The following is a 26,978-nucleotide window of genomic DNA, read 5'->3' as shown; positions in this document are numbered from 1 at the left end:
GCAAAATGTGGGAGTAGTTAGGAATCTAAATCGGAGTAGACAGACACACACACACACAACGTTAGTTTTATATATAAAGATATTCTATGAAAAACTGTCAAGCCATGGAGAAATATCACCTTGCTTGGAAACAGGTGAGAGTTGACAACAGGAAGAGCATCAGTAGTAATATATGTATGTAGAAACACATTTTCGTCGTAGTTTTATGACTAGGGGTACTGCATCATGGCAAGCCACTTGAAGGGACTAAAAGGGTTGATGATAGAAAGAGCATTTGACTTTAAAGCACTGCTGTAGAAAAACCGTTCTAACTATGCCAGCATAAAAAAGTGGGTGAAAATAATGTTGCTGTTGCTGATAATGCATAAACATTATATAAGATATTATATACAACTTGTATGGAGGCGCAATGGCCCAGTGGTTAGGGCAGCGGACTCGCGGTCATAGGATTGCGGTTTCGATTCCCAGACCGGGCGTTGTGAGTGTTTATTGAGCGAAAACACCTAAAGCTCCACGAGGCTCCGGCAGGGATGGTGGTGATCCCTGCTGTACTCTTTCACCACAACTTTCTCTTACTCTTACTTCCTGTTTCTGTTGTATCTGTATTTCAAAGGGCCGGCCTTGTCACTCTCTGTGTCACGCTGAATATCCCCGAGAACTACGTTAAGGGTACACGTGTCTGTGGAGTGCTCAGCCACTTACACGTTAATTTCACGAGCAGGCTGTTCTGTTGATTCGGATCAACCGGAACCCTCATCGTCATAACCGACGGAGTGCTTCCATCCACAACTTGTATGAGATATCATGGATGAAGATAATGGTAATCATGAAAGACATTAGTGTAACTAATTAATGCATATTAAAACAGTATTCCATGTAAGACTTTGTGTGGCAGTTCCCAGGAAAAGACCTGATATCTTTAATGAAAAGATCAAGTCGACTATATTATGCTGGGTTCAAACAGAGATGGGTTCTGAAAAGCTGAGGAGTATTGAAAAAAACGATTACTTCTTTTTAAAATTTCTAACTAGAATTATAACAGGCACAAGTGTGGCTACGTGGTAAGTAGCTTGCTTCTCAACCACATGGTTCCAGGTTTGATCCCACTACATGGCACCTTGGGCAAGTGTCTTCTACTACAGCTTCAGGCCAACCAAAGCCTAGTAAGTGTATTTGGTGAATGGAAACTGAAGGAAGCCTGTCATATATGTGAGTTAATGTGTATGTGTGTGTGTGTATCTTGGTGTCTGCGTTTGTCCCCCGCTACTGCTTGACAACTGGTGTTGGTTTGTTTATGTCACCATAACTTAGCAAAGTTTGGTAAAAAGAGATAGATAGAAGAACCAGGCTTAAAATAAAAGTACTGGGGTTGATTCATTTGACTAAAAGCTCTTCAAGGCAGTGCCCCAGCATGGCCTCAGTCTAATGACTGAAACAAATTAACTACATCTAAAAACATCACAGCTTGTTGTGTAATAAAAACCAATACAAATTGTGTAATTACCATCACTATCAGTTGTTAATGACCCTTACTGCCAGTTGTATTAATCACCTTCACAAGGTACAGGATAAAGACCCCCTTTGGTCATGAATGACCATGGGATGCACCTAGAAAGTTACCCTCCAAGGCACAAGTGTAGGCAAGGCTGTTTTTATGGAAAACTAGGAGTCGCCCATGCATACCAGCATCCCCTCTCCACACCACGAATGCTATCCAAAGGAAAGCCAAAGGCTGATACAGCTTGGCACCAGTGATGTTGCAACTCATTTCTACAGCTGAGTGAACAGGAACAATGTAAAATAAAGTGTCTTGCTCATGAACACAACACACAGCCCAGTCCGGGAATTGAACCAACTACCTCATGTGTGTACCTGACACTCTAACCACTGAGCCATGTACCTTCACAACAAATTGTGTAATTACAATCACGAGGATTGTCATAGTTTAAACTGAAACTATTTCTTTCAAATTTTAAAGCTAAATATTTATCCAGCAAATATTCGTTCAGCTAAATCCAAAATTTGTTTGGATCCATGATGATGATGATGAAGGGAAGGAGAAATAGGTGTCTAAAGAATGCCACAGGTTTCTTACACAAAGTAGATGAGTATATACCTTTAAATTGAAATCTCATTGTAATTAACTGTTGTACACAATGAAGACAGAGGAAGATATGAGGGGTGCTGCAAAGTCCCTGGCTTTTGGGTTAGAAAAAACACAGGGACATCAGCTAATTATGATTCCCCTCTAAGATTCACACACTAATTGCAATTGTCCTTCACTTTTTCTAAGCCCTGTAAAAGAACTCAGAAGGTTGGGCCTCCACCCAAGCCTTTTGTGATACCCTTAAAGCCAGGAATTTTTCAGCACCTCCTCATACATACATACGAGAGGGTGCTGAAAAGTTCCTGGCTTTGGGAGGCAAAAGAAAACATGGGAGGATTTAATTATGATTGATTTTATTCAGCATATTCTCCTTTCAGATTCATACACTTATTGCAGCAGCAGTCCTTCAGTTTTTCTAAGCCCTGTAAAATAACTCAGAAGCCAGGAACTTTTCAGGACCCCTTCGTACTATTTTACCCAATGAAGACAGAGGAAGATAATTTCTATGAAAGTGTGTCTCACCTGATTAGTAGATAGGTTGCTTCCTTTATCAATCTGATCTTCAGACTTGGTTGTAAACACTTCTAGGTCATTGGAATCAGTAATGCTATTTCCAAATCCTGATTTCATTCTATGCTTTACAGGATTCTCTTGAGTACCATGCAAAATCAACTTCCAGTCAGTTAGGGTACCTTGTCAAAGAGAGACACCAAAGAGAAATTTTATATATATATATATATATATATATATATATACACACTCACACACGCATACACACCCACATATATACACAGGATGGGCTAAAAGTTACACACCAAAACACTTGACATTATATTATGTTATTATTATTATTACTATTATTCATTTTGTTCATCATGTACAAGTGTATGTGTATTCTTCATTATCTTATATATTTTATTCACTTTTAGAATAATTGAAGCATGTCTTCGATAATTCTGTGCATGACTTTTGGCTGACCCTGTGTATATATATAGAGAAAAATCCCTTTCCATAATTAGTAATTGTTGAACAAAAGAGTAAATTCCCAATTAGTACAGTATTTGACCCATAATAGTACCAGTGCATGACTAGTACTTTTTATCTGCCCTTAATAATAATGATAATAATAATCAGCCCTTTATGTCTTAACAGATTGTCTAAGCAGTGGAGAATGTCTTAAGTACTTGTATTCTTCCTGCAGCTTCTCAGCTTCTTTTAATGGCTGATCCTATGTTTGATGAGCAAGTTCTGCTGCAAAATTTGCAAGCAAGGAAGGTGGTGTAGGGCTGCAGTGTGATGTCTTTCTTTCTTTGGCTTCGAGGGCCAAGATGTTTCCTTCTTCAAGCTGTTTGACTCCTTTGTTCACTGAAGATTTTCATGCTGTTCTGTCAGCTAACTTTTCCCCAAATTTTTGCATTGATATGGCACTTGGTCAGGCTGCTTTTGCATATGTCTTCAAATCTCAGCTTCGATCAGCTTGTGGATCTGCTATCTGAAGCCAACTTGCCATATAACAGCTATTTGGGAATTCTGTCCTCATCCATCCGTTTCACATGTCCAAACCATCTTAGTCTTCTTTTGCACTGAATAGCTGTCATGCTCAGAAGTGCTGCCTGTTTCAAGACTTCCATGTTGGCTACTTTGTCTTGCCAGGTAATTCCAAAGATCTTGTGCAGGCATCTCAAATGAAAGACATTGAGCTTCTTCTCTTGTCCAGTGTATAGTGTTCAGGTCTCTGATCCATAGAGGGGTGTGTGTGTGCGATCAGTATGTATGCTCCATAAATACTTATTTTGGCATTCACTACCAATACCTAGCAGTTGAGGGAACCCGTGGAAGAGGTAGACTCAGGAAAACCTGGGACGAGGTGGTGAAGCACGACCTTCGAACTTTAGGCCTCACTGAGGAAATGACCAGCAACCGAGACCTTTGGAAATATGCTGTACGTGAGAAGACCAGGCAGGACAAGTGAGCCCAGCCCACTTATGAATGCCTTTCCTCCCTTGGACACAAAGACCTGTTGAGGCAAGCAAAGTCGATATAGAACCTCATCCGACGACAGGCACCCATGTCAACCCTCTTTGCTTGCGAAGACATGTTGGGGCAAGCGAAAGCGAAATCGAAATCGAATTGAACCAGCCAGGATCCCTGGTCTGGTGGTACGTAAAAAGCACTATCCGACTCATGGCCGATGCCAGCGCCGCTTCCACTGGCTTCTGTGCCAGTGGCACGTAAAATACACCAATCCGACCATACGACAGGCACCCATGCCAGCCCCTTTTGCTTGCGAAGACATGTTGGGCAAGCAAAATCGAAATCGAATTGAACCAGCCAGGATCCCTGGTCTGGTGGTACGTAAAAAGCACTATCCGACTCGTGGCTGATGCTAGCGCCGCCTTGACTGGCTTCCGTGCCGGTGGCACATAAAATACACCAATCCGACCGTGGCCGTTGCCAGCCTCGCCTGGCACCTGTGCAGGTGGCACGTAAAAAGCACCCACTACACTCACGGAGTGGTTGGCGTTAGGAAGGGCATCCAGCTGTAGAAACATTGCCAGATAAGACTGGAGCCTGGTGCAGCCTTCTGGCTTCCCAGATCCCCGGTCGAACCGTCCAACCCATGCTAGCATGGATAACGGACGTTAAACGATGATGATGATGATGATGATGATGACTGTGTTCCATGCTCTTTTGCTGAGTCTACCAAAAGATGTAGCAGCATTTCCTATCCTGACACCAATTTAGTTGTCTAGGAAGGTCGTCGAAGTTATTGTGGACCCAAATTAGCAGAATTTCTTTAAATCCCAAAGTCTTGTCCAGCATGATGTTGTCTTCAGTTGTGCTATTTTGTGTCCGAATGATAGTCTTCTTGATGCTGATTACAAGAGAAAATGCTTTGAAGGCTTGTGAAAGGTGCTCCATCATTGTCTGTAGTGTTGACTCACTGTGAGCAACCAGTGTTGCATCATCTGCAAGGAGGAAATCTCTGATCAAGGTTGACTCGGTCTTGGTTTTTGCTCTGAAGCATGCAAGATTAAAAAGGGACTCATCAGTTCTCCAGTGAAGGCAGACATTTCCAAGAGATTTTTTGAAGACAATCTGCAACAACAGGGCAAAGATGTTGAAAAGGGTCAGTACCAGAACTCAACTCTGTTTAAACCTGATTCTGATCTCAAAGCCGTCTGATGTGGAACGATCAAACTGGACCATGGCTTTCATACCTCCACGGAAGGACATCAGTTGGAAAAGAGTTGGTAGACATCCAATCTTTTGAAGAAATATTCACAATCCTGATCTACTAACTGTATCAAATGCCTTAGTTAGGCATACAGCTGACACACGTAGGGGTTGACTTTGTTTGCAACACATTTCTTGGAGCTGTCAAAGAGAAAATATCATCTTGATCTGAAGCCACTCTGACTTTCTGGAAGAACTCTCTCTGCTAACTTCTGCAGGCGCTTCAACAGTATTCAGGCAAATACTTTTCCTGTAATACATAGCAATGAAATGCCTGTGCAGTTGTTGCAATCTCTCTTGTCTCTCTTATTCTTACATAGGGTCACTACGTCGGCATCTTTCATGTCAACAGAGAATCAAGAGCTTTTACATATGAGGGAGGATGGTGTCTTTGTTCTCTTTCAGTCCTTGTCATTGTAGAAGGTGCTTGTAATACAGAGGCAATTATTAGAGTAGAATTCTAAAATCTCTGTTTGTTTTTGTTGATCTTCCCAATTCCAAAATGTCTAAGACAAATTGGCCACATCTGCTGACACGACCCAACTCTTGTACTGAAGTCATCGAGGATGAAAACTTCATTTTTTTTTCAAACATTTGATCAAGCACTTTTAGCAGGTCTTTGTAGAACTTGTCCTTGTTTACATTCTCAGCTGCCAGTGTGGGAACATAGGTGCTGATGAGATGGATGGTGCCTGATTTAGTTGATGGTGATAATGTGCTCAGATACTCCTTGTGGTGTGCTGATCATGTTGACTGCAAGCCCCACTCCATACAGTTGATGATCCTCAGATCCCAAACCCTGCCAGATAAACATGAAGTTTGTTTGGAAATCAGCAAGGTTGGAGGGGCTGCCAGAAGATGGTTTGGCTCAGTCCTCTCCACCAGCTGCCTTCGAGGGCCCTCCATCTGTATTTTCTGGAGGGGTTTATTCATTAAGCAAAAACGACAAAAAAAAAAAAAGAAAAAAAAAACCTAGAAAAAGTTATAAAAGAAATAACAAATGTAAATATTAAAAAAATGTAAAAATATAAATATAGAAAGAAGCTTAAAAATATACAATATATATATATATATATATATATATATATATATATATATATATAATCATACACACACACAGAAAGCATCCCACATATATGTACACACTGTTGAATGGCCATTAACTATTCGTTAGTTCTACTGTCCTATCCTTTCTACTAAAGGCGTAAGGCCTGAAATTTTGGGGGAGGAGACTAGTTGATTACATTGACCCCAACTGACCTCAGTGTTTCAGTGGTACTTAATTTATTGACCCCGAAAGGGTGAAAGATAAAATCGATCTCAGCGGAATTTGAACTCAGTATGTGAAGATGGGTCAAATTGCCACTAAGTATTTCGCCCAGTGTGCTAACAATTCTACCGCTTGCCACCTTAATAATAATAATAATAATAATGACAACGACGACGACGCCAACAATTCTACCGCTTGCCACCTTAATAATGATAGTAATAAAATAATAATAATAATAATAATAAAAAAAAAAATCCTTTTTAATAAAGGAACAAGGCCTGAAATTTCGAGTGAAGGGGCAAGTTGATTATATCAACCCTGGTGCTTATTTTATTGATCCCAAAAGGATGAAAGGCAAAGTTGACCTTGGTGGAATCTGAACTCAGAACGTAAAGACAAACAAATGCTACCAAGCATTTTGCCCAGCATGAAAATCACACAGTAATAGAGTAGAGGCTAATATTTTGAAAATTTTTTCTCCATCAGTTCAGATAATGATATGCTTCAAAAAATTAAGACATAAAATATACGGATGTATTTCAACAAAAAAGTCAAAATATTCACTGAAATTAATTAGCATGGCTGTGTGTTAAGAAGTTTGCTTCCCAAGATTCAGACCCGCTGTGTAACACCTTGGGCAAGTATCTTCTACTAAAGCCCCAGGCTGACCAAAGCCTTGTGAGTGGATTTGGTAGACAGAAACTGAAAGAAGCCCGTCGTGTGTGTGTGTGTGCATATCTTTCTTTGTGTCTGTCTCCAACAATTGGTATGGGTTTATTTACATCCTTGTAACTTAGTAGTTCTGCAAAAGAAGACAATATAAGTACCAGATTTTAATTAAAAAAAAATAAGTATTGGGGTTGATTTGTCTGACTAAACCACTTAAGGTGGTACTCCAGAATAGCCACAGTCCAATTACTGAAACAAATAAAAGATAAAAGAAATATAATTACCTGAACTGGAGTGGTGATTTGAAACATCTTCTATTTCCAACAACCACTCACCAATGGCATATTCTCCCCAGAAGTGGACTGTGAGAAAAGGCCAATTATCAAATGTTGTTGCCACAAGATCATTTGGCCGAGGTGGAAGTAATACGGAGCGTGTGCCATTTGGTGATGTCAACATGATTTTAAGGTCACCCCGTCGAGAATATGTTAAACTTATCTGTGCCTGTACATGTTCCAAATACTGAACTCCATTTGTTGTGCCCTGACAACCATCTACCTTCAGGTAACTTTTACGGACAACAGAATTTATTAAGGGCCTTTGTTGGTTAAAATGAAATTAAGAAAAAAGAAGAAATAGTGTTATTCATTTTAATTAATTTGCAACAAAAAAATTTCAATTAAATGTATATGCTTACTCCTTTCACCCATCCACACACTCCAGGCTTCCTGATACTGTTCTCTCGTCTGTTGCCCTTCTTGGTCACATTACCTGAGTAAAAGTAGTGTACTGAACACTCTGTACACTCACAGTGTACAAAGCATCTCTGTCTACGCACCTCAATGGAAAATGCCACACAACACATCCTCAAAAGCAATGGCTCTCAATCGAGGTCCATATAAGATTTTTGGGGGTTCATGCTACAAAATAGTAAGTTGGGGATCCACAACAGTATTTTAAGGGCCCCTGAAATATTTTTGCTTTCAATGTACATATTGCTATGTACTGTAAGAAACAGCCAGGTTTCTTTCTCTAACATTTTACATAGGTCAATCTACACAAGTTAATAAGTGAAAATCAAAATAGGAATTTTGAAAGAAGTTTCTATAAAACTAGTTTTTAAACATTAAATGGCTATTGGGGCATACCAGAATAAAATAGTAATCAAAGGGGTCCATAAATAAAATAAAAAATGGTTGAGAATCCCTGCCCTAGAGTGATTAGTAAGCAAGCCAAAAGAAAACAGGGTCGAGAGGTCCTTTTAGTCTTGTCTTGCTAAGAACAAGGTAACCTTTCTAGTGCTGTAAAATAATGTACATCGTACAAGGCAATAGGGGAGAATAACCCTGAGATATTACTGTACATCGACTGTTGTGATTCTCTCTCTACTAGATCTGGGAAATCTACGCTTAGCTGAGGAGGTGTAAGTAGAGCGAAGCGTGTCTAGAGTTGTCTCCTGTACTTGCCAAAATCAGGCTAAAATAATATTAGCAATTGAATTAATGTTTTCTTTTTCACCCCCGTAATTAATATTTGATTTATCTACTTTACTACATTATTTTCATTTATTTTGCGTTGCGAACGGTTTCTCTAGGTATTTTATTTCAAACACTATTTCACAAAAATTCGTTCGTACCCAATATTTTAAGAAATTAGTGGTTAAAATCCACGAATTTACAAAACAAAATTCATTCCGCACACACCAATGAACCGAAAACGAAAATAAACGAAAATAAAACTGGCTCGTATATTTAAGGGAGATAACTCGCATATATGTCAGAGTAGTTTCCCTTATAGAATATTCTAAATCTTAATACGATTTTGTTTTGTTTCAAGTATATACGGACACAAAAAGTTGAATTGCTTAGTTATTGGTCACAGTATTTCCGTTATTTTATTAAAATAACATAAATACTGTGTCCACATTTGTCTACTATCTATATTCATTTGACTACAGTTTACCAGTCAAGTGACAACCCAATTTTATCTTCATTCTTCACTTGTAGATAAAATACAAGGTCAATCCTCAAGGAATTTAAACATATCAAAGTTAGTCGAACTCTTCTGTATCTTTTAACGTTTGAATTGCAATCTATAAAGTATTTAAAAGCCTTCATGAATACATTTTTGTTTGGTAATTTCCTCCAAATAGCTTCTCTCAGTTTGTAGCTTCCCAAATGTACCAATGTACCACTCACTATTCACAGTACAGCAATGTTCCAGAAAATCAAAATTGTTATCTCAAAAACAGTCACCATGACTTTCTTAAAAAAAACCCACAAGCTTTTGAACGTCTTAGCCTTCAGAGAAGAGGTATGACACCATTCCATAGATTGAGCTTTCATTTCTAGATCATGAAGATATGTCTACATTACATTTCCTGCCACCTGACTGGAGTCAAAATTGTCTACTTTGGCTTCAAATACTTCCATTAAATCAGAACAGACTTCCACTCTTCTCTCCTTCAAACTGAGTGTCAACTACCGTGGTGCCACTTTGTACACAATTCCTGGTAGACAAGGTTTTTCCACCATCCAGTTGTGCAGCGATCTTACCATTGTGACTTCTTTGTCTCTGTGAATTAATCCATCAACTTGTTGGTGATTAGCATCAGTGATCAAATCTTCGGATGTTGAATCTCACAGAGGCAATAGCAAATGACCAAGGGTGATTTGTTGTGCTTGAGAAGACATATCACACTTAACGGAATCTTAGTTGTGGCCAGTGCTGCTGACATGTGTGAGGTACCCATGCCTGTGACACATAAAAGGTACCTGTGCCAGCGACACATAAGAGCACCCATGCCAGTGACATGTAAAAGGCACCCAGTACATTCAGTGGAGTGGTTGGCATTAGGAAGGGCATCCAGCTGTAGAAACCAAACCAAAACAGACTGGAGTTTGGTACAGCTCTCCAGCTTACCATCAAACCAATGCCAGCATGGAAAATGAATGCTAAATGATAATAATGATTGCAACCAATGGTCTTCCACTCATGGTTTGTCTTTAATGCTGTTTTCTCTTCTTTAAATTTCTTTATTCGTTTCTTCACATTATTTTTGTCAGTGGTATCTTCTCCATATATAACCTGTAACTTTCAGTGGATGTTGGATAGTCTGCATGCCTCCTTCATCAAGAATACAACGACTGCATGTTACTGCTGCTCCTATTTAATTATTTGATTGCAATAAAGAAGAACAGAAAGAAAAGTCACTATAGAAGAGTTTCTCAACCAATATGTGCAATGCGAACTACCTATGTCAGATAATATTAAGATATGTCCATTTTTGCATTACTTTCAGTAGAAACTCTCATGTACAAATACGCAAACATACATAACCAATATTGATTCCAAACGAGGTATTTTTTATTGTTTTGCATAATATAAAGTCTAAAACTATAAATATCCTAGAGGTAGATCAAGAAACCAATCACAGCAGGCTCACAATGTGCTGGGTCGAAAGAGTTGTCAGATGAACTACTGCTAGATTTAAGAGGTCTAACTTGTATTTTATCATTAGGAATGTTGGATTCATGATTATAGGCGCAGGAGTGGCTGTGTGGTAAGTAGCTTGTTTACCAACCACATGGTTCCGGGTTCAGTCCCACTGCGTGGCACCTTGGGCAAGTGTCTTCTACTATAGTCTCGGGCCGACCAAAGCCTTGTGAGTGGATTTGGCAGACAGAAACTGAAAGAAGCCTGTTGTATATATGTATATATATATATATATATATATATATATATATATATATATCTATATATATATATATATGCGTGTGTGTGTTTGTGCGTCTGTGTTTGTCCCCTTAACATCGCTTGACAACCGATGCTGTTGTGTTTACGTCCCCATAACTTAGCGGTTTGGCAAAAGAGACCGATAGAATAAGTACTGGGCTTACAAAAGAATAAGTCCCGGGGTCGAGTTGCTCGATTAAAGGCGATGCTCCAGCATGGCCGCAGTCAAATGACTGAAACAAGTAAAAGAGTAAAAGAGAAAGAATAGGTATTTTGTCATTAGGCAAATTGGAATCATGATTATAAAGACATGGGTCCAATTTCTGGACCCAGTAGTGTATCGTGTCCTTCAGCAAGGCACTTCATTTCATGTTACTGTAGACTACTCAGCTGAAAATGCATACTAATTACCTATTGGTGCAGCTAGTTTTCCCTCCAGGTGTCACATCCTCAATGTTCTGCAGAGTCAAAGTTGGAAGGGCTGAGTGGGTGTCTAAATCTGTTTGTAATTAAATAGGTACCTAAAGCATTTAGTGAAATCTTGGAACATGCTATTAGCTTTTACTTGCTTGCAAGTGACAGCTATTGCTTAATTTTGTCATGGAGGCCCCTTGTGCTCAAATTCATGGTAATATGGCTTCTCATATGTTTACAAGTCTTGGGAGTCAACTGCAGACATGAATATTTTGAATAATTTGAAAATCAACAGCTGCTGCTGCTGTTGTTGTTGCAGCCACAGCAGAAACATATTTAGACATGTAATCTATATATATAAAACTGTAGTTGTGTGAGTGTCTGTCCCCTTCGATTTAGATTCCTAACTACTCCCACATTTTGCGGTGCAGTTTAACCAAATTCGGGTATCTTATAGTCGTGATTCATATTGAGCCCTGAGTATTAGTCTGAGTATTAGCGCGCGTCTACGATGAGTCTACGAGTTTAAAAATAATTTAACATCATTTTTTATTCCATTTTAATGCATAATTTTTCATGTGTCGATGGCGGCGGAGTTGGTGTCCATGGTCACACCTGCACCTGTTTGCTTCTCCCCCTTCTTCCCTCCCTCGTGAAGCTGTGGGGAGGGGAGTGTAAGGAAATCAACGTCGTAAAGCGTTGTCAAGGAGACCAGTGTTCTTTTAGAACAACGACTTCATGGCTTGAAGACACCAAAACAGAAATGGCTAAGAAAGCCCGAATTGGCATCTATAAGGGAAGTAACTCTCTAAAAATGCTTATATAGTTATTTCCCTTACAAACCCGAGCAACGCCGGGCGATACTGCTAGTTTTACTTATAATCTTTATATATAAAAGTGAAGTTGTGTGTCTGTCTCCTACGATTTAGATTCCTAACTTCTCCCACATTTTGCGATGCAGTTTAACCAAAACCGGGTATCTTATAGTTGTGATTCATATCGAGCCCTTCTGGGTATTAGCGCGTGTCTATGATGAGTCTACGATTTAAAAAAAAATTTACCATAATTTTTTTCCATTTTAATGCATTTTTTCGCTATTATATAAGGGAAGTAACTCTCTAAAAATGTCTACGATGAGTCAACGATTTAAAAAAAAATTTACCATAATTTTTTTTTCCATTTTTAATGCATTTTTTTGCTATTTTTTGGCTATAACTCTCTAAAAATGCTTATATAGTTATTTCCCTTACAAACCCGAGCAACGCCGGGCGATACTGCTAGTATTTTATAAAAATAGTTGCAACGTCAACTTTCATGAATGGGAGCCTTTAAGAGGTCACTTGACCTGCTATAACAAGCAGCCAAATCTTCCTCAAGTCATAAACTACTGCCTTACAAAAAAACCCACATTAGTTGCTAGATCAAAAATGTACTCCTCTACCCAAACCCCATACAAATTTCTGAGTATCTTGATTCTCTTCAAATACATATTAACCCTTTTTCATTCATATAAATCTGTCAAATATAATAAATGCTTATTTATTCACATTGTTTAGAATTTTTAGAATGACTTTGTCAGGTAGGTGTGAGAGGCCAGATCCAGCCAGTTTGAACATAACACAGGTATGGCTGATGTAATGCTAAAGGGTTAAATCAGTTGGCAGTTTATAAATTTTCAAATTTATTTTTGTTGCAGAACCCCAGATCAAACCAACTTAACCAACAAAAGCACTTAACCATGTCTAAAAAAGGCTCTCTAAGACTACCCTATCCAATATCTCCTTTCTGTTTTTAAGATTGTCAGAGTTCTGAGACAGATTTGGTCATTATTTTTTACTTTAACAATCACCTAGGTATTTCTAAATACCTGTGCCTTTTTCTATTCACCTTACGATAGAGAATTTATGAGACACAGTGATATAATAATAATAATAATAATAATAATAATAATAATAATAATAATAAACATTGTGTACAGTGCTCAGGTGCACTACAACTCATCTAAAGTGCATATATAATCAGGTGTAGTTTCGACGGATTTCGGAAAGCATGAGGGCCTTAAAGGATGCAGTGTCATGGCAGTCAACAACTGACGCAGGCAGTTTATTCCATGCTTCAGCAACTCTGAGCGTGAAGAAATGTTTCCGAAAGTCATGGGAGCTGTGTTGTTTTCTGACTTTGTAGGCATGTCCACGTGTGTTAGACACATGGAGATCAAAAAGGTGTTCAGTGTTGTTATTGGTGAGGTGGTTGACAATGGTGGTTGACAGTGAGGTGATGCATTTCTGTAATAAGAAACTAGGATTAAACTAGGATTTATTGCCATTTCATCACATTTTTACTACTATGATGATGATGATGATCAGTCATTTTCATCATCATAGGCTTTGAAGTATAGCATTTACTCAGCTACAATAGTTTTGTAAAAGACATGTGCCAACTTGTTCATATGAAATACCAACTCAAAACAGCATTATTTAAATAAACTATGCTAATGCTAGTAAACTATGTTACTGTAAGCAAATCTTGTTAATCTCTTTCTGTCTATTCTAACCAATAATTTTGATGTTAATCTAAACAAAAACTATTCAGTGAAAAACATTTCTAACCTTTTAACATTCGGATTATTCTGTCAAATGTAATGCTTAATTATTCAAATTGTTTTGAATTAATCATGCATTATCTCGTAGTTTTGGAATTTTGTTGGTGTAATTGTTTTATTTTTAGAATGATGTTGTAGGGTAGATCAAGCTGGTATGAACATAAAGTGAGCAGAATATTTGGGTTGGGTATAAGCTAATTTAAATTCTAAAGGGTCTAGGTACAGGAAAATATTACTCTGCCTGGAAACAAGTGCGGTCCTGCAACAGGAAAGGGTATTAGGCCATAGAAAATCTGCATCGACAAATTCTGTCTGAAACATGCAAGCATGGAAAAATGAATATATGATGATGAGGAGCAGGAATGGCCCATGTAACCAAAAACGTGGAACTGGTTTATGCTGACATTATGACATTATAGCCAAAGCAAGTCATTAGAGAAGCTCACACTGTAGTATCAAGAAGTTTGCCTTGCAGCCATGTAGTTTCAGGTTCAGTTCCACTTCATGGCACCTTAGACAAGTGTCTTCTACTATAGCCCCAAGCCAAATACTGCAAGAAAAAGTCCAAGTAAAAGCTCAAAGAATATGAAGATTTGGAAGAGAAACAAGTTTTACAAGCAAAATAATGCAAATCGAAAGCATTCTGCAGCAGTGGTTTCCCACATGAGTTCCATGGACCCCTGATGGGTAGTACTGGGGGTCCATGAACTAAATTCAAAATTTCATAAATATATATATATATATATATATATATATATACACACACATAAGGACAAGCATATTAAAAGGGGTCAGTGGGAAAACTCATCATCATTTAAATAAAAGGGTTAGGAACCATTGTTCTACAGAGAAATAGGGAAGGAGAAAATGACCGTTGAAGATTCCCCCCTCCCATGGAAGAAGTTGAAAACTTTTGGAAAAATATCTGAAGCAATGAAAAGACTTACAATGAAAATGAAGACTGGATTAGATGCACAGAAGGATCCAACCAAAATCTATCAGAACAAGCATAGGAAGACATCACAATAGCAGATCTAAGGATGACACTCATGAAGGCTTGTGAGTGGAAATCCCCTGGTAATGAAAGGGTGCTAAATTTCTAGCTTGCATTGCTCTTCTGTGCACACGAAAAGTTAGTCCAGTTATTCAGTGAAATTATGAGAGATCCTATGAAAACACCTGATTGGTTAGCAAGAGGTATTACTTGAAGAATAATGAAACTAAATTTCCCCAAAACTATCAGCCCATAACATGTCTATCTACCACAACATCCATCCTCATGGAGAAAACATACAAATTTATGGAACAGAACGATATTTTCCCCACTGAACAAAAAGGGTGCCAACGAGGCTCATGTAGATGCAAAGATCAACTCTTAATCAATCACATGACCTTTGAGAACTGTTATAACAAATGCAAAACTCTTAGAACCACATGGATTGATTATATAAAGGCCTTTGACAGCATACCGCATTCACAGATTTCGAAATCGCTAGATGTCTTCAAAATTTTTCCTGTTATTTCAAACTTCATGAAACACAACATGTCAGTGTGGAATATGAATCTCCAGTTATATCACTCTAATGGAGGACTGACCACAAAAAATATTAATATCAACTGTGGTATTCTCCAAGGTGACTCACTTTCACCTTTAATTTTTTGTATATCCCTAATACCCATCACAAACAGAACAGGGTATGGGTATAAAAACAGGAAACTAAGTCATCTATTTTATATGGATGACTTAAAATTCTATGGCAACGACAATAATGAGCTTGAAGGACTACTACATACTGTGAAAGCATTCAGTGATGACAGTGGGATGGAATTTGGTTTTCATGCATGTGCCCTGGCCACTTTCCAGAAAGGGAAATTGAAGACCTCACCTTCAGTTGTGTTGGATGTTGACACAGTTATAAAAGAACTTGACCAGGAACAAACTTACAAATACCTTGGAATAAATGAGGACTGACATTCAAACATGAAAGAGATCAGGAAGGAATGTAGAGGAGAGTTTAAGCAGTCCAAAAATCCAAGTTAAATGCATGTAACAAAGTGTTAGCCATAAATTCCTTAGCAGTTCTGGTTATCATTTACAGTTCCAATGCATTGAACTGGAGTATGAGCGAAATAAGGAAAAATGACAGGAAAATCCATATGCTGCTGACTTGCAATAAGATGCACTACCCAAAGGGAGATGCAGATTGTCTTTACCTACCCAAAGCTCGAAAAAGTCATGGCTTGATTCAATTTGAAATCTCTTACAAAACCACCACAACTGGACTGGCAAAATATCTTGAAACATCTAATGAATGGGTGCTAAAGCTCATTGAAAACCATGAGAGATGTAAAAAGCTTCATTCTGTTACGAAGGAAAGCAAAGAATTTCCTAGTGAGTTTATGCATAATACCCAGGTTAAACAGCATTATGGAAATGCAGCAACTGTAGTTGCAAAGAAGGTGAAATCAATAACAAATTGGTTGATAGGTGGGAACTAAAAACTCTGCATGGCAAATATGTGGCCTGTAGCAAACAAGCTGAAGTAGACCAGAAGCACACCCATCAGTGGCTATGGAGCTTGGGGCTAAAGGCAGAGAGTGAAGGCTATATCTTGGCTGCTAAAGATCAGAGCTTATTGACCTTGAACGATCAAGCCAATGTGATGAAAAATGATGTAGACCCAAGGTGCTGATACTACAATGGTGGGATTGAAACAGTGGACCACCTAATCTTTGGGTGTAAGATTTTAGCAGCTGTAGAGTACAAATCAAGACATGACAGAGTTGGTCTACATTGGATAATGTGTCAGCATTATAAAATCAAAACTACTGAAGTTTTGGTAGAAGAACCACCCTGAAGTTATAACTGAGAGAGAAAATGTAACGATTCTTTGGAACTTTCCAGTATGTATAGACTGGACCATCAAAGCAGATAAACCAGATATTGTTGTGAAAGACCAAAACAATAAAGTCTGTTTATTGACTGACATGAGCATACCCCATGACCATAATATCTTCGCAAAAGTATTTGATAAACTCAGAAAATATAAAGATTTGCTAATCAAAATCGAAAAGATGTGGCATCTCAAGAGAGTTACAATACAAGTGATTGTAGGAGCACTTGGAATGATCAAAAAAAGAACTGAAAATTATTTAAGAATGATCCCTGGCTTACCATCTATGCAGAAAGTGTAAAAGATTGTTTTAACTGGTACATCACATATACTGAGAAGAGCATTGTTGCTGTGAATTTTCTTTACTTTTTCCTCTTTATTTTCTTTGTTTACTTTTTTTATTTTTTCCTTTTTCTCTCTTTCTTTCCCTTTTCCTCTATTACATGACTTTGTAAATGAACAATCTGCTGTGTTTATTTTAATGGCCTACCAATGTATATAGTGTATTTCCCTGCCCTAGGTACCAAGAAAACACTCGGCAAGAAATGGAAACAGAACTGAAAGAATATGATAATAAAAATAATAATAATAATAGAATTTGGAGCATGCGAACAGTAAAGATTGTGCCTATAATAATTGGTGCATTGAGAACAGTAAGCAAAGGTATAACCAAATGGCTGAAGGAGATTGAAATAGAATGCCCAGTAGAGCTCCTACAGAAAGTTTGTCTCTTAGGGACAGCAAGGATTATCAAGAGGATTCTAAGTACTTGAAAGACTGCTGAAAACTTGTGGACACCTAAAGTTACAGGTACTAACCCGCTACCCACATAAATCCTACCAGGAATAAGACCGAACCTGAGTCAAACCAAAATAATAATGGTTTCAAATTTTGGAACAAGACCAGCAATTTTGGGGAGAAGGAGGAATTCAATTACATGGACCCCCAGTACAGTGACTGGTACTTATTTTATCAGCTCCAGAAGGATGAAAGGCAAAGTTGACTTTGGCTGAACTTGAACTTGACCTTGGAACATAAAGAGAGACAAAATGCTGCTAAGCATTTTGTCCAACGTGCTAACATGTCTGCCTGTTTATCACTAACACCCAAGTTTGAGAAATATGTCAGAGAAATTGAATTGACATGAGAGCAGAACAAGCCTCGAAACTGCTCTGCTGAGGACAGCTAGGATTTTGAGATTGGTGGTGGAAGCACTCTGTCGGTTACGACGATGAGGGTTCCAGTTGATCCGACCAACGGAACAGCCTGCTCATGAAATTAACGTGTAAGTGGCTGAGCACTCCACAGACATGTGTACCCTTAACGTAGTTCTCGGGGATATTCAGCATGACACAGAGAGTGACAAGGCCGGCCCTTTGAAATACAGGTACAACAGAAACAGGAAGAAAGAGTGAGAGAAAGTTGTGATGAAAGAGTACAGCAGGGATCACCACCATCCCCTGCCGGAGCCTCGTGGAGCTTTAGGTGTTTTCGCTCAATAAACACTCACAACGCCCGGTCTGGGAATCGAAACCGCGATCCTACGACCGCGAGTCCACTGCCCTAACCACTGGGCCATTGCGCCTCCACTTTGAGATTGGTGCTGGGATGTTGAATGTCTTCCACAATAATTAACCAAGTATCAAAAGCTTATAATGTGCAGAAATAGACCCTGTGAGACTTCTGACAACAGGCTGTTGCCTGCTCTCACAGAATCAACCAGAGCGAACAGGACCGAGAGCTCTGAGGAGTAAAACAACAACAACAACGTTTTTACTTACACACGGAATTCTTTTGAAACTACTTCACATATGTGTTTCTCTGGAAGTTTCACCCATAGTTTAGCATAATTTACCATAGCAACAGCATCCATCAGTCCATATCCATAACGTAAACTCACTGTATATGTAGAAAGAGAACATAATCAAAGACAACTTCAATGAAATGAATTAAATTTTAGCTGCAGGCATATTTTGATCATAATCATATTTGAAAATATATTCAAACTTGTTTTTTTTTAATTATTTTGTTTATGATGTTTTTATAAGGAATGGTGGTGCAGCATCCTCAAGGTCCTTGAGAATAGTGAAAACAAAGGGAAATTGCGCTAGCTTCATCTTCCTCAACTCTGTTGTCCAATTGTCTTTTTCACTTCTGTGTTAGGAAGGGCATCCAGCTGTAGAAACACTGCCAGATCAGACTGGAGCCTGGTGCAGCCCCTGACTTCCCAGACCCCGGTCGAACCGTCCAAACGATGATGATGATGATGATGATTAAAAAAACGCAGGAAAGGTCATTCAATATTTGCTGCCTAGTTTTCAAAAGAGGAATACTATGAGATAATATTTAGATGTTGGCTTTGGGTCAACTGCTGCTGTTGACCCAAGGCCAACATCCCAAGCTCCTGTTCACATTTATGACAGCATGAAGTATATGGGATCTCTATGGGAGGCTTTAAGAAATTGCCTGGGCCAGTATTTTTAAAACATGATGTTTTAGATGAGTATCGTTCGTAACATGATCACATAGTGATGAAAGCTCCTGTTTATGTCATGTTCTAGCAGTGATAGTGACATGTGCTATTGTTGTTACTTGCTGTGATGTGATAGTGGTGGCAATGGCAGCTGTTGTCCTAAGACTAACACCTATTGTCTCAGGTGTTTCCTTCTTTTGAAAGTTACACAGCCACTGCAGAATAACCCAACACTTCCACCTTGTATATTTAGCTTGCTTCTTGAGATATCAAGTGTCTTTTAGCTGGGGGTGGGGGTTTCTGCTACAGTTGAGTGAGAGCAAGTTATTAAGACTAACATTGACAAGGAAAAGTCAACAACATTAATTCCTTTACAAAATAAACTTACCATTTCTTCCCAAGGCATTTCTTGTCCATTGTCCATCTGTCATTGGTTCAGGCCTTGCTGTTAGAATTGTTATGTACTGAATATCTCGCCATGTCAAGTTTTTACTGCAAGTACATAAAACCAATCAGTTTTAGTATTCATGTAGTTCTTTGTTTCGTGTAATACAGTTAAAATCTAACAACCAGATCGTTTGATAAAACATGCTGTAGATCTATCAATTTGATGCCATTGTAGTTGCTTTTCCCAAGAGTATCTCCTTTGTTCTTGTAATAATAGTTGATGATGATGATGAGACTATTCTGCCAGTAATAGGATATGACACGTTCCTGTATTATCTGATACGGCTATGCAGGCGATTAGCATGTGACCTTCTTCATAAGATATTTTCAGTATCTCAGTGACTACTGCTGATGGCCCAGCTACCTTCTGGTCTTTATATCCTTAACCCTTTAGCATCCAAATTACTCTGTCAAATGTAGTTCACAATTTTTAAAAAATTAATCATGCATTATTTTGTAGCTTTGAGACTTCAATGATGCATTTGTTTACTTTTAGAATGACTTTGTAGGAAATATGCTAACAGGTTAGTCATGTTTAGACTGTACAGTAGTTAATTTCAAATAGTCCCTGATTTGGGTCTATTTGGTGTTGGTCCTATCTCTCTCATGTATTCTCTTCATAAAGCTGGCCTGCGTGCCAGTGGCACGTAAAAAGCACCATTCGAGCGTGATGGTTAGCAGCGTCACTTTGCTGACACTTGTGTCGGTGGAACGTGAAAAAGCATTCAAGCGAGGTCGTTGCCAGTGCCGCTGGACTGACTCCTGTGCAGGTGGCATGTAAAAAATACCATTTGAGTGTGGCTGTTGCCAGTAGTGCCTGACTGGCCCTTGTGCCGGTGGCATGTAAAAGCACCCACTACACTCTCGGAGTGGTTGGCGTTAGGAAGGGCATTCAGCTGTAGAAACTCTGCCAGATCAGATTGGAGTCTGGTGCAGCCATCTGGTTCGCCAGACCTCGGTCAAATCGTCCAACCCATGCTAGCATGGAAAACGAATGTTAAACAATGATAATGATGATGATAATTATTAACATGGTGAATATAAGTCCTTATTATATCGTAGCATGCTTTGGTGTCTGTTTTTATGGTCAGATGCTCTTCCTACCATAAACCATTTTACAAAGCAAACCAAATGCATTTTATCATGCCGTCCATACTAGTGAGGTTGTTTGCTGAGATTGAGAAAAAAACTTCTTTAAAGAGAGTAATGTCATTTTAAGTTGGAAAAACTATTACAAAAGCAAAAATAAGACAATAGTTACTTGGCTTCCAGCGCAAGAGCTACAATTCCTGCAGCTATAGGTGCAGATGCAGATGTACCAGTATGTGTAGAAGTGCATTTTTTCCGGAGGTCAATTGTAACCTAGAATTAAAGAAAAAGACAAGAACAAATATTAGGAAGGCTTATGAAAAAAAATTACAATTAATAATATTAAATGATGTATTTTGGACAGTGTGTAACAATAACCAGTCTATTCATTCATTTGTTCATTTAATGGTAGCATGGGTCGTACAAGGATTTCTTTGAAGAAGGGTTTCATGGCCAGATGCTCTTCTTATTACCAACCTTTAGCGGTTTTTCAAGCAAGGGAATTTTTTGGTATTTCACAGGTTTTGAAAGCACAGAGCAACCAGTCACAGTCATAATATCAACAAGGAAGGTAGACATCATATCACTGTTTTACTTTGCTAGTGACAGTGACAAGCAACACTTTAGAATATAAATATTCATACACTTAACCACATATGTGTACGTGTGTATAAATATGTAGTGTTTTGACGTAACTGCTGTTGAAGTGAAGACATAAAGTTCTCACAATGGCGATACCAAGCAAAGAAGAACACTGAAGAATACAGAATAATATTTACAGATTTATTTGCCCGCAGTTGTTAGTAAGACAGATAACAGTAATTATTCAGAATTGACAGTGACAAAGTTTCGCCTGTTTGTAGTTGTGCATTCTGCTGACAGAGAGAGAAAAAGTAAGGATTGCACTCTGCTGACAGAGAGGAAGAAAGGGTAAAGGTTGCCTGGTCCCTTCGATTCAGCTGAAAGGTGTTCTTTGGTTGCTGACAGAAAGTCAAAGAGGGTAGAGAGAGAAATGCCCTCTGTTATATAGTCTATGGCCAGGAAAGTCGATGAAATCCTAAACAAAGGACTGACCCTTCCATAACCAGCAAGATCTCAGGAAGTCAAGTGTTTCCCATGAATTATCTGGTGTGGAGATATAAACACAAAGGATTTCACGCTTGTTTGAGAAGCAACAAATGAGCGGATTTGGTTTCGAATCTCAAGCAGGGCCAAGCGAGGTACCTGCCCCTCACACAGTTTCATATAGTTTGTCTACATAAGGCACTAGTCTATGTGAGTGATGATTCTTTCATTAATCTTCTGACAGGGATGTTGTTTACTTTTTGAGGAATTAAAACTAAATAATATAATTCTTCAAAAATTAAATTTAAAAGTTAAGTTAAGTTAAGTTAATTTTTTGGCTCAAAAAGCAAAAAGCAAGGCCATGTAGGGGGACATGGAGTTATGTACAGGGAGGGTATTCATGCAAAGAGTTCAGGCCATTTCTGGTCAAGAGAGACTTTGAACTGAGCGGTCATCGGCATCTTCACTATCTCGTCCGGCAGCTTATTCCACGGATCCGCAACCCGGACGGAGAAAGCCCCTCTCCTTTGATTGAGATGAAATCGTCGCATGTTTGTAAGATTATAGTTTGTTATTCAAACTATTTAACTCAACTTTAGAGATTAGTATTTTTCTCACAATTACATCTACACAATATTTTAATTGGTTTAATGGTTAAATGTTAGCAAATATTAAAAAGTTAATGAGGTTATAAGGTTAATAATCCAAAAATTATATTTCTTATTAGCAATTAAACAATTAAAAATTATTGTATTTGATTTTTTCTTCACTATTTTGATATTTTCTCAAATTGATGAACAGAAAGCATAGAAGAAATAGCATATATCAGAAAAAAAAAAAGATGGAAAAGTTGAACCAATTTTTTTATGGGCCAAGATAAATCACTTAAAAAAATAGTGAGAGAGCCTTCATATGTCTGCTCAATGTGGTAGAAATAATAGATAAATCTCCCTCAAATCAAATAAGGAAACATATGCATTAAATCTCTGCCTGTCCAAAGCATTTTCATAAGTTTATCCTAAATGTCCATGCTTATTTTCTGACTTTTATCTTTTGTTTCATATATGTTATGGCTGAATAATATAAAGCTTTCTTTTCATAGGTCTCAAGTTATTCCAGTGGTTTAAAAAAAAGTTGGGAATATGTATTATATATGATGCATGGATACCATGGAAATATGTCCTGTGTATCATATGTAATACACAGGTCAGGTAAAAAAAAAAAAGTCATCTTTCGGTCATGAATGACTATAGGATTCTACCCAGAAAGTTCCCCTCCAAGGTACAAGTCTGGGCAAGATTGTTTATGGAAGACTAGCAGTCACCCATGCATATCAGCCTCCCCTCTCCACGCCACCAATGTTATCCAAAGGAAAAGCAAAGGGGCCGATACAGCTTGGCACCAGTGATATCGCTACTCATTTTGTACAGCTCAGAGAACTGGAGCAACATGAAACAAAGTGTCTTGCTCAAGAACACAACACACGGCTTAGTCTGGGGATTGAACTCACTACCTCATGATTGTGAGCCCAAAGTTCTAACCACTGAGCCATGTGCCTCCACACAGGTCAGGTGAAGAGATAATTAAGGAATCCTAGATATACTTGTGTCAAAGTTATACATCATAGGCCTGTGTGATCATGGATGACTGGTGGCCAAACAACAACAACAACAACAATAGCAGCAGCAACAAAAACGCCCCCACCATCACCACCACCTAACTGTTTGCTTCAGTCAATAACTTACCTTCTTGTTTATAACAAAAACATTATGCAGAATGACAAAAATATGGCAAACAAAAACAGAAATGTATAGAAACAAAATTCCTCAGTTGTGCAATTTTTCAAATGAGGAAAAAAGAAAAGACAAACTCACAATCTGCGGCTCATTGAAGGATCCACTACTGTAAGTAGAAGCGACTGTTGAAGCACATTCTTCTAGATACCAAGGTTTTACACCATTTTTTGATGTACTACTGATTGATAAGGTGTAGATGCTATTAGTGTATCCATCGCAATTGCAAGAATCATAATAAGAGCCTCCGTTACCAGACGCCCAGACAAAGATACTACCTAAGCCACCTCTTCCCTGCAAAATAAAACAAGAAAACAGAATGGTAGAGTGGAAAATTGTTCTTATTCAATTTATCTTGTAGTTTCTACAAATGTTTTCTATTCTTAGAAGATACATTCACTCCATGTGGTTGTGTGGTAAGAGGTTTGTTTCGCAACTATATGGTCATGGGTTCAATCCCACTGTGAGGTACCTCGGGCAAGTGTCTTCTACTTTAGCTCTGGGCTGACTAAAGCCGTGTGAGTGGATTTGGTTGATGGAAACTGAAAAACGCCCATTAGATAAATATGAGTGTGAGTCGCCTTGCCATGACATTTCATGATAGTTACAAATGAGTGTCATCATAATGCAAGTGTTGTCCTTTGTTGCCAATACTCTGTGAAAACATGTCTGGTCATGGGGAAATATTACCTTACTTAGAAACAGGTAAAGGTTGGAAACAAGAAGGGCAAAATCTGCTTCAATGAATTCCATCTCACCCATGCAAGCATGGAAAAGTGGATGTTAAGATGTCAATGATGATGTAGTATATTCTCTTAATTCCTAATATATATTCACCATTTATTCCTTTATGCTTCCTCTCAGACATTATTAGACACTTAAGAGCTTCCTTGCAAATTCAAAACTCTGCTGGAATTTCTTTCCTAAACATTTTGTTACTAAATTATTTAATGTGCTAGTCTTCTACAATCAGCACACCATTGGAACTTTCTTCGTAAATATGTCTAATTAAAACATTTTGCTGTATTAATCTCCCAAAATTTTTTCCAGTTCAGTATAGGCACCACATTGCTCTTCTTTCTTAGAAAATAAACTTTAAGAATGGATGGCAGATTTAATCAAATGCCAGCTTTAACACCACCACACAGTTCTTAGATGCATTCACTGGAATCCAATCTGTTTCAAACCTTCAGAGTAAGAGTCTGATCTGAGGATAACTTCCTCTTGGTTATTTCATTTATTGTATTAAAATGTGAAGTGGTTGAGTATTCCAAAAACAAACGTAACCCTAATGTAATTGCCAGGGAGAATCAGTGTAACCCAGTGGGTGACATGGTTTAGTTTTGATGTTTCAAGATCAGTGGAATAAAAATAACTTACTTGAAAATCAGATAAGTGTTGGCAACAGAAAATGCACCAAGCTATAGAATACAATGATTTGTCCACCATGTGGCAGCATAAACCCAATCCAATGTAAAAACAATAATGATGCTGATGGTAATGATGAATTAAGGTTTATTGCTTTTTCTTTTTTTATTTCTGAAGTGAATATATTTTTATTGCAACGATTTATGTAACTTTTATGTTACAATATTTCTGTTGAAATACACTAAACTACTTTTGTTTCACTTAAATTTTGAAAATAATGAAGAATTTAATAAAATAAGTGTTATTATTAAGCTGGTATTTGGAACATAAACCGAAATAATATTTTGTTAGCATGTCTTAATTTAGACCATTTTAAAACAGGAAGTTTGTGTCACAGAACCAGGAGCAGTCTCAGCTGGGTTGGTATCAAAAGGATTAAGAATGTCATGTAATCAAAAATAACATGGGAGTGGGATGGAAAGGGAATGGTAACAGATTTAGAAAAGCTACTGCAAAATCTACAAGATAAACACACACTTTCATTTAAGAAAAAGTTCCAGAATGTAGGGAAGTGTTATCAGCAACATAAATGTCAGTGTATCTGGGTCATTACTAAATATTCAATGTAGCTTTTATTTTAGAAAAGAGATGATCAGAGGTTATCAAGTAAACCATTTCTCATAATTTCTTTCATTACATATTACATTTGATATCAAACCTAGTTTAAAATATTTTTAAGAAAATTAAAATTCTTTACAATTTAGTGTAAGAATACTGTATTTTCTGGCTGGCATACAAGGGATCTCTTCAGTTTTGCTCACAAATTTTTTAATTATTATTTTTTTTAACTAAACAGTTTGAAACTTCATATACTAGTGTAATTTCTCACGCTGAACACAGTTTACTTTCAACATTTTTGGCAAAATTTTGTATTTTAGAAGTTATTTCATGTTAAAGTTTTCTTATTTGAGTAATTTTAACCAATCAATGACATGTACTCAGCTGAAGAAAGCTAGTGCTGTTTGCAATAGTAATTGAAAAGCAACAACTTCTAGGTCATCTCTACTAAATATCACCACTCTCTTCTATTTCATTTTTGTTTACTGCCTGTGTTGCATATTACATGCTTTGTTTCTTTTTTTTCAAAAAGCAAACAGAACGTGTAGTATGCAACACAGGCAGTAAACAAAAATGAAATAGAACAGAGTGGTGACATTTAGTAGAGATTGATTTGAAAATAATTGTCAGGTATCATGAAGTTTCTATAGACAACATGTACTTACAAATAAGGTGTGTGTGTGTATATATATATATAGAAGACATTCGTCCAAGGTCCATACACATGGGACTGAACCTGAGAATCAGTGAACTTCTTAATCACACAGCCATATCTATACCTTGCTGTGCTATTACAAAACAAAAAAACCCAAACAAACTGAATTTAAATTTAGTAAAATACTGGAGAATAAAACTAACCTTTTGAATCCCACTAGCAAATGCTTCTCTCGTGAGAGGTCCTGGTCCATCAACAACTTCCCCATTGTCATCGGGGCCCCAACTGGCAGAGTATATATCTATATACTGAGGGTTCAGATTTAGTGATGCCGCCTCTACAGCATCGGTTACAAATCCATCCAACATGCGTACACCTATAAAATAATAATAAAGCAAGTGTTATTAAAACTACACAATGAAAAATATTGGGTTCTGCATGATATGATTAACTCTTAAGTGTAAATACAGAGGTAAATGTCAGTTGGTATACATTAGCTGACCCACTTCCCTTAGAGTTCATAGTTTTGTGAGCTGTATGGT

The 26,978-nt window shown here is 37.8% G+C and overlaps 1 protein-coding gene across 5 annotated transcripts in view; it reads right to left on the bottom strand.

The window, feature by feature from the left end:
- Window positions 1-26,978, bottom strand: part of LOC115209954 (proprotein convertase subtilisin/kexin type 4) — a 187,111-nt gene that overhangs the window by 44,691 nt on the left and 115,442 nt on the right. For all 5 annotated transcript variants that reach the window (XM_029778594.2, XM_029778595.2, XM_036500934.1 and 2 more), the window contains exons 8-14: window positions 26,640-26,812; window positions 23,877-24,089; window positions 21,110-21,210; window positions 19,790-19,893; window positions 18,710-18,827; window positions 7,568-7,881; window positions 2,630-2,799 (exon numbers count right to left, since the gene is read on the bottom strand). In XM_029778594.2, coding sequence (XP_029634454.1) covers window positions 2,630-2,799; window positions 7,568-7,881; window positions 18,710-18,827; window positions 19,790-19,893; window positions 21,110-21,210; window positions 23,877-24,089; window positions 26,640-26,812 — 1,193 coding nt within the window. The remainder of the gene's footprint in view (window positions 1-2,629; window positions 2,800-7,567; window positions 7,882-18,709; window positions 18,828-19,789; window positions 19,894-21,109; window positions 21,211-23,876; window positions 24,090-26,639; window positions 26,813-26,978) is intronic.

Source organism: Octopus sinensis, linkage group LG3 (assembly GCF_006345805.1).
Source record: "Octopus sinensis linkage group LG3, ASM634580v1, whole genome shotgun sequence".
NCBI classification, from domain to species: Eukaryota; Metazoa; Mollusca; class Cephalopoda; order Octopoda; family Octopodidae; genus Octopus; species Octopus sinensis.
Note: the sequence above shows the minus strand (reverse complement) of the source record. Positions and strands in the feature narration are given on the sequence as shown.